The 8,559-nt window shown below is 69.6% G+C and overlaps 1 protein-coding gene across 2 annotated transcripts; it reads left to right on the forward strand.

The window, feature by feature from the left end:
• Positions 1-4,229: 4,229 nt before the first annotated feature.
• Positions 4,230-7,427, forward strand: ARC (activity regulated cytoskeleton associated protein). Of its 2 annotated transcripts, none has more exons than XM_081110927.1 (3): positions 4,230-6,121; positions 6,368-6,492; positions 6,709-7,427. In XM_081110927.1, exon 1 carries the CDS (start codon positions 4,380-4,382, stop codon positions 5,598-5,600), a length of 1,221 nt encoding a protein of 406 aa, XP_080967053.1. In that variant the 5' UTR covers positions 4,230-4,379; the 3' UTR covers positions 5,601-6,121; positions 6,368-6,492; positions 6,709-7,427. The 2 variants fall into 2 exon arrangements, 1 of the variants encoding a protein (XP_080967053.1); XR_013997037.1 differs by having other exon boundaries at positions 5,728-6,121; positions 6,365-6,492.
• The last annotated feature ends 1,132 nt before the right edge of the window (positions 7,428-8,559 follow it).

The raw sequence follows: 8,559 nt of genomic DNA on the forward strand, positions 1-8,559 counted from the left end.
CCGGGATGGAGGGGGGCTGCCCACCAGCAAATGCCGAGCCAGGCGCTGGGCCTGCGGCGGGCTCCCTGTGGCGGACAGGCCGCCCGTCCATTCCGCCCCGATCCCACAGGCGTGGTGGCCGTGGAATGAGGCCATCTGACCCGATGGCCCCACAGGGTGGCCGGCAGAGACGTGGTTCGTGGTTCGTGGAGGGTGGGCTCCTGGATGACAGGCCCAGACCGGGTGGGAAGGGGCTGACTGCCAAGGCGGACCTTAGCCAGGGGGGAGTTTGGAAGCCACAGGAGAGGAGGTGGGTCCCCAGAGGGGGTGTGAGCCTGCGGGGGGGGGGGGGGTGCTGTTCACAGGGCAGCCACAGGCAGGCAGGTGGCCAGGTGGCAAGGCTCAGTGGGCCGATCCTGAGATGAGCATCTTAGCACCTGGCTGTGGCCACCTGAGCCCCAGGGCAGCAGGCCAGGCCTGGAGGGTCTTAAGTGGGTCCCGCTGGGATCCTAGCATTGGGATCCCTGCCTGCCCTCCACCCCCCGCAGAGCCTCTCCCTCCCTAAGGCAAGGCCTGGGCAGTTGTCAGGCCGGGAGCCTCAGACCAGCTGGGCTCGGAGAGAAGAGGTTCCCAGGCCCTCCCCTCCTTGCACGTCCAGCTCTCCCTCCGCCTGCCGCTCCCCAGCCTGCCCCTCCTGCTCTGTGTGAGGCTGGGGGGGGGGGGGAGGGAGGTCTGCCCTCTGTGGGGGGAGGGCTGCACAGAGGGGTGGGCGGGGCAGACCCCATCCCAGGCGGGGGAGCAGCCTGGAGGTGGAAGAACGCAGCCCCAGGCGCCAGTGCGGGGGTTTGCGGGGCCTCTGGGGCGATAATTGGGCCGCGATTACGTTCTCCAGTACAGAGCCGCAGCCTGTCACCTGTCACTGCGGCCGCCAGTGCCGCCTCCGCGCGCAGGTCCTGCGGCATCGCCCCTCCCCGGCCACGGAGGGACTGGCCTTGGAAGGGGGACACCAACTTAACCTTGAGCCCCGCCCCCCCCCCCCCAGGCCGGCTGTCCTACAAAGGTGAGGGCTAACCCCGCGCCTGCCTTGGCTCCCCCTCCCCAGTCCCCGGCACCCTCCCCTCCCTGGTCCCCCAGGCCCTGGCTGGGCGCCGCCTCCTCCAGGAAGCCCTGCCAGCCCACTGCTGCCGTGGGTGGGGCAGGTGGAGGCTGGAGACCACTGTGGGTCCCGGGACCACGGAGCCCGGGCCCAGGCCACCCAGCTGGTCAGGGGACCTGGGCCCGAGTGCCGCCCGCCTCAGGGGCACAGGGACTCGGTACGCTGTGGAGGGGGCCAGCGGGTGACTCCTGGCCACTCGGGTGCTGGCTCTGGCACGTCGGCTGCACACGCGTGTGGTGTGCACAAGGGTGGGCGAGCGCGGTCCCTGCCCAGCCGGCTCGGGGGGCGCCTCCCTAACCAGGGCCCTCAGACAGGTCCGAGCTCACCTCAGAAGTGGGCACGGCTGCCCCTCCACCCAGGCTCCCGGGACCAGGCCCGCTGGCACCCTGGCCGCTCACCCCACAGACCTCGCACCCCCAGGCCGCGGCTGCCTCCTCCGCTGCGGCTCCGGGAAACGCCTGGGACTGCGGCGCGGGATCCCTGCTCTGGAAGCGCTGCCTGCCGCCCCCTCCTCTGCCCACCCACTCGCCTTTAATTAGAAATGCCAGGAGAGCCATTTTTGGGGAATTTTTGCCAGAAAGACTTTCCCCGTCCAAAGCAGGGGCGGAAGCTCAGATTGGCTGGGGTGGGGAGGAGGGCTCCCCGGGCTCGGGGAAGGGGCTGGGGGAGTGGGGACTCCAGTGTGGGCACCTGCAGGAGCTGTGTCCCCGATGAGTGACTCAGACAGAGGGGCTGGGTGAGGGGGTGGGGGTGAGTGTACTGGGGGGTGAGTGTACTGGGGGTGAGTGTACTGGGGGTGAGTGTACTGGGGGGTGAGCTTGTACTGGGGGATGAGTGTACTGGGGGTGAGCATGTACTGGGGGTGAGCATGTACTGGGGGGATGAGTGTACTGGGGGGTGAGTGTAGTGGGGGTGAGCATGTACTGGGGGGTGAGCTTGTACTGGGGGGATGAGTGTACTGGGGGTGAGCATGTACTGGGGGTGAGCATGTACTGGGGGATGAGTGTACTGGGGGTGAGCATGTACTGGGGGGTGAGCATGTACTGGGGGGTGAGCTTGTACTGGGGGGATGAGTGTACTGGGGGGTGAGTGTACTGGGGGTGAGCATGTACTGGGGGATGAGTGTACTGGGGGTGAGCATGTACTGGGGGGTGAGCTTGTACTGGGGGGATGAGTGTACTGGGGGGTGAGTGTACTGGGGGTGAGCATGTACTGGGGGATGAGTGTACTGGGGGTGAGCATGTACTGGGGGGTGAGCATGTACTGGGGGGTGAGCTTGTACTGGGGGGATGAGTGTACTGGGGGTGAGCATGTACTGGGGGTGAGCATGTACTGGGGGGTGAGCATGTACTGGGGGTGAGCTTGTACTGGGGGTGAGCATGTACTGGGGGGTGAGCTTGTACTGGGGGGGTGAGTGTACTGGGGGTGAGCATGTACTGGGGGATGAGTGTACTGGGGGTGAGCATGTACTGGGGGTGAGCATGTACTGGGGGGTGAGCATGTACTGGGGGTGAGCTTGTACTGGGGGTGAGCATGTACTGGGGGGTGAGCTTGTACTGGGGGGGGTGAGTGTACTGGGGGGTGAGTGTTCTGGGGGGTGAGTGTTCTGGGGGGATCCGTGTCTGTGGGGGATGCATGTCTGTGGGGGGATCCGTGTCTGTGGGGGATGCATGTCTGTGGGGGGATCCGTGTCTGTGGGGGATGCATGTCTGTGGGGGGATCCGTGTCTGTGGGGGATGCATGGGAGGGATGACTGGGGGATGAGTGTGCAGTGTGTGGGGTGGGAGAGGGAGAGGGACATGCAGCGGGGCTCAGCTCTCCTCACCGGCACTGGGGTGTCCGTGCCCTGGCTGTGGGCCATGGTGCGTGTGGCCTTGCCCAGGTGACAGGCGGGGACCTGGGACCCGGCCCTGCTCCACGGGGTTACCCGGGAAGGACGTCCCTGCACTGTTGCCAGGGAGGCCGGGGAATCGCAGCTTCCGGAGCCCCAGGCCTTATATGGCGCGTTCTCGGCTGTGCCGCTGCAAAAGGCCGGCTCCCTCGCCCGCCCCTCCTCCCGCCCCTCCTCCCGCTCCCCCCTCCCTCTCCCTCTCCAGCCTCTTGGAGCTTCTGACCAGGTTTCCCCCTGGCCTGGGGGTTCAGGGCCCAGCCCCCTGCAGTGGGCGGCAGGTCCTCCATTCCATCCCCACCCCACCCCACCCCTCCCGCAGGCTTCCAGATTGGGGGGCACTTCTTGGGGAAATCTCAGGCCGCACCGCAGCCTGGGAGTGGGCCAGCACCTGCCAGGCTGTCTCACACCCACACCTATGCCAGGGGCGGGCAGAGCCCAGGCCTGGGCGCAGGTCCCACCCCAGCGGGGAGGACCCCCAGGGCAGGGGTGGGCAGGGGCTCCAGGCCTGACCCCTGGGAGTGTGCGTGCGCCTGGCTGGGCACCCGGAGGCTCCCTGAAACCTTCAGCTCCAGGGGAGGAGGGTCTGAGTGGGGAGGGGGGGCGGTTGTCAGGGTTCATCTGCGGCCGAACATCGCTGCACTGGGCAGGGTGGGGCAGGGTGGGCGGCCAGCAGGACCCGGGAGGCAGAGCCCAGCACCAGCACCCTCACCCCTCCCGCCCCGGAAGCCCGCCCTGAGGCCCTGGGAGGGTCCCCCTCCTTACCCCCGCGCGTGCGGGAGCGGGGAGGGCGGGAGGCTAACGGTCCGTCCGGCCACTCGGGGCGCCCAGCGGCCCCGCCCCGCCCAGCGCCGTTGTCGGGGGTGGTCGCGGGTCCCCAGCTCGTCCCCCAGGTTTGCAGGCTGAAGGGGCCGGGGAGGGGGCGGCGGAGCCGGCGGATTAGTCACCCGAGGCCGGGCCGGGTGCAGGGGGTGGGTCCTCGCTCTGTGCCGGGCGCGAGTGGCGCGGGGGCGGACCCGGGGGGGGGCGCGGGCCAATGGGAGGCCGCGCTCGGCGAGGGGCCGCCCACGGGCGCCGGCAGCATAAAGAGCGGGCGCCGCGGCAGCGGGATGCAGAGCTCGGCGCCGCTCCTCACTGCTTCCCTGCGCAGCGCGACGAGCCTCGCTCCGCCGCCCCAGCCAGCCAGCCAGCCAGCCAGCCAGCAGGCAGCAGGCAGTCCATCCATCCGCACCGGCGCGCCCGCACCTCCGCAGCGCCGCACCGCATCCGCACCCGCACCCGCACCCCGCCGGCCCCGAGCGGACTCCGCAGCGCGCCCCTCCCTCCCGTCCGAGCGCCGCGGCCACCTGCGCGCAGATGGAGCTGGACCACCGGACGACCGGAGGCCTCCACGCCTATCCCGGGCCGCGGGGCGGGCCGGTGGCCAAGCCCAACGTGATCCTGCAGATCGGTAAGTGCCGGACCGAGATGCTGGAGCACGTGCGCAGGACCCACCGGCACCTGCTGGCCGAGGTCTCCAAGCAGGTGGAGCGCGAGCTCAAGGGGCTGCACCGGTCGGTGGGCAAGCTGGAGAGCAACCTGGACGGCTACGTGCCCACGAGCGACTCGCAGCGCTGGCGGAAGTCCATCAAGGCCTGCCTGTGCCGCTGCCAGGAGACCATCGCGCACCTGGAGCGCTGGGTCAAGCGCGAGATGCACGTGTGGCGCGAGGTCTTCTACCGGCTGGAGCGCTGGGCCGACCGCCTGGAGGCCATGGGCGCCAAGTACCCGGTGGGCAGCGAGCCGGCGCGCCACACCGTCTCCGTGGGCGTCGGGGGCCCCGAGAGCTGCAGCCAGGAGGCCGACGGCTACGACTACAGCGTCAGCCCCTATGCCATCACCTCGCCGCCCGCCGCGGGCGAGCTGCCCAGCCAGGAGCTGGAGGAGGCCCAGCAGTACCCGCCCTGGGGGCCCGGCGAGGACGGGCAGCCCCACCCGGGTGTGGACACGCAGATCTTCGAGGACCCGCACGAGTTCCTCAGCCACCTGGAGGAGTACCTGCGGCAGGTGGGCGGCACCGAGGAGTACTGGCTGTCCCAGATCCAGAACCACATGAATGGGCCCGCCAAGAAGTGGTGGGAGTACAAGCAGGGCTCGGTCAAGAACTGGGTGGAGTTCAAGAAGGAGTTCCTGCAGTACAGCGAGGGCACGCTGTCCCGCGAGGCGATGCAGCGGGAGCTGGACCTGCCGCAGAAGCAGGGCGAGCCGCTCGACCAGTTCCTCTGGCGCAAGCGCGACCTGTACCAGACGCTGTACGTGGACGCGGACGAGGAGGAGGTCATCCAGTACGTGGTGGGCACCCTGCAGCCCAAGCTCAAGCGCTTCCTGTGCCACCCGCTGCCCAAGACCCTGGAGCAGCTCATCCAGCGGGGCCTGGAGGTGCAGGGCGGCCTGGCGCAGGCCGAGCCCGCCGGCCCCCAGCGCCCCGCCCCGGAGGAGGCCGAGGCCGAGGCCGAGGCCGAGGCTGAGGCCGAGGAAGCCCTCACGCCGGCCCTCACCAACGAGTCCGTGGCCAGTGATGGGACCCAGCCCGAATAGAGGGCCCGGGGCCGGCCCACCCGCCCGCCCGCCATGCCCACCTGTAGTAGCCCTTGCCAACCCGGACTTCCCAGCTGGGCCAACTCCTTCTCGGGGGACAGCCCTTGGCCTCCCAGCCTGATCCACATGGACACACAGTTACGGACAGTGTCCCCTCTCCCTGCAGGACCTGCCCTGCCACCTCCCGCTGTCTGTCTTCTGGGGCCTGGGCCTGCCCCCTCCAGACCCCTCACCCCCCAACACACACTCACACTCAGGTCATGACGAGTCCCACCTCCCCCCTCCGAACGGCACGGCAGCCGGCACCGAGCTCGGGACACCCCAGAGCCGCCGCGAAGACACAGCCCGTGCCACGGGGACCTCAGCTGCGGGGCTGCGGCCCCTCCCGGCAGTGGCCGCACGGGCAGCCGGCCACCCTCGCACAGGACAGCCGGGCTCCCGTCCTGGAGGAAACTGAAGCTGAACCCCAGCCTCCGCAGCAGCAGCAGCAGCAGACCTGGCCCCCACCTCCTGGCCCTCAGGTGAGCCCCTGCAGCTGGGCACTACCACCAGGGGTCGCTGTGGAGCTGGGAGGGCCCAGGCCAAGTCCATGGTCCAGGGGAGCCGACCACCATGGTCTCAGTGGCTCAGAGACACCCCAACCAGTCAGACACCGGGCTGAGTGGGGGCGCAGAGACCCCGGGGTGAGGGAGAGGGGCAGGCGGGAGGCAGGGCCGGGGGAGTTTGCTGAGCCAGCTCACACGGATCCTGTGTTCTCTCCCCAGCAGCATCTGTGATTCATGCTCCAGCTCAGCTGGGTGACTCACCACGCGGGCAGAGGGTCCCACGGGCCCCAGTCCTCGAACCAGCTGAGGCGGCAGCCGTGTCCACGGAGCCAGGAGAGTGACCACAGGTAAGGGAGCCCCAGGACCTTCCCTCAGCTGTCCTCACTAGGGGCCTGCGAGGCCCTTCCTACAGACCCTCCGCCCCGCCCTCCGCCCCGCCCTCCGCCCCGCCCTCCGCCCCGCCCCGCCCTCCGCCCCGCCCTCCGCCCCGCCCTCCGCCACGCCCCGCCCTCCGCCACGCCCTCCGCCCCGCCCCTGACGCCCAGTGTCTTCCTTCCCTCCAGGTCTCAGGCTCCCCGGAGCCCCCCGGCTGCTGCGCCTGGCACTGCCCGCCCCCCTCTCCTCCGCAAGCTGCCCGCCTGGAGGAGACGCCTGAGGCCCGCGAGGGGGGCTGCGGAGAGGGGACCCCGAGGAGAGCGGTGCTGAAGACAGGCCGGCGCGAGGGCCAGGCTGCCACGTGCCCGCCCCGCCGGCCGCCAGCCCGCCGGGCCCCAGGCCACTGCGGCTGGAGCTGGAGTTCGCTACCCAGGCCCGACTCCTCCAGCCTAGGAACCCGCCCACTGCGCGGCCATCCGCTCCTCTCCCGCTGAGCTTCCCGCCCGCCCTGGGCTAAGGCCGCGGCCTCCGCTCCTGCGCCTGCCCGGTGGCCCCAGGACGCCCCAAGCCTTTGCTGCTGGGGCTCAAGCTGCGCCCTGCCAGGCCCCGCTGCTGCCCAGGCCCGACCCCCACCTCCCCGACACCAACACCCTGGTGCTGCCCGCGACTTGTGTCTGCCGAGCGGGTCCTGTTTGGGGGTCCCCTTCCTGCCTGTCCACTGGGGGTTCCCAGGTTCGGGGACCGACAGCTGCAGGTGACACTGTCAGCCCCTCCACCCCGTGCCCTTGCCACCCCCACCCTCAGGTTTAAGTTTGCACATGAGCCATAACCCATGCCCCAGGCTGCAGGGCCCTCCCTGAAGACAGACTCTTTTGTAAGATTTTGCTAATAAAACACTGAGACTTGGCAGAGTGTGCGGGCTGCGTTTCTGGCCGGAATGGAGCTGCGGAGGGAGGCAGCCCAGGGCGGGCCCGAAGTCCAGACTGCGGGGTCTCTGGGAACGCGGGGAGCACAGCCCATTGCCCCACAGGGCAGCCGTCAGGGCCCTGGATCCTCAGGGTGGAAGGGCCTCAGGGGCTCCCCTTACAGAAGCCAGCCCCCTCCAGCCCCCCACCCAGGCCGGCAGCAGGTGGAGGGGCTGGGAGGAGGCCAAGGCTGCCCCCTTCCCCCTGCCGCCGGGGTGTGTGTGTGTGTGGGGGGGGGGAGGGGCGGGGAACTCCCAGGGCTCAGCCCACACAGCAGCCGGTGGGCCCCAGGGGACTTCTCAGGCCCTGAGCCCGGGGGACCCAGGCAAGGCAGTTCCCTGCTGGGAGGGGCCCTGGCGAGTCCTGGCTGCAGGTTCATGAACTTGGTCTCTTTCAGCCTCAGTCCCCTCACCTGGAAAACGGGGACCGTCACTAACATAGTTCGCGTGGGCTCACACACAAACTCAGAAACGAGGGCCACCGATGCCCTGGGGGAGGCTGGCGCACCCGTCTGAGGGGAACACCAGGTCCCCGAGGGGGAGGGGGAGTAGCCTGGGGGGTGCATGCCAGCCAGTGTCTAATGAGAAGTGGGACTGGAGGGGGGGACAGTGTGAGGCCTGCCATGGGAGCCGGCCCACGCGGCGGGGTGGGGGGTGGGTGTGGGTCGGGGGGAGGCTGTCTGTGGCAAGGGGCTCCCTCACACAGACACACAGACACACAGACACACAGACAGAGAGAAGCAAGACAGACAGTGAGAGGGAGAGAGACAGAGACACACACACCCAGACATGTATGTGTGTCTGTGTGTGTGTCTGTGGGTCTGTGTGTGTGTCTGTGTCTGGGTGTCTGGGTGTGTGTCTGAGGGGCTCCCTCCTCCACCTGATTGAGCCAGGCCCGCCCAGGCCCGGGTCGGCCCTCAAGTCCACCCTGTGAGCTGCAGTCTTGCCCACTCAAGACCTCAGCGACCCCCAGGTTAGGGTTGATGGTGCCTGGGGGGCAGCACCCAGCCAAGTTCTATCCCAACCGCCCATCCCCCCTCCCAGGGGCTGCTCTGCCCGGTGGGGTGCTGGGCCA

Source organism: Myotis nattereri (assembly GCF_964212035.1).
Source record: "Myotis nattereri genome assembly, chromosome: 17".
NCBI classification, from domain to species: Eukaryota; Metazoa; Chordata; class Mammalia; order Chiroptera; family Vespertilionidae; genus Myotis; species Myotis nattereri.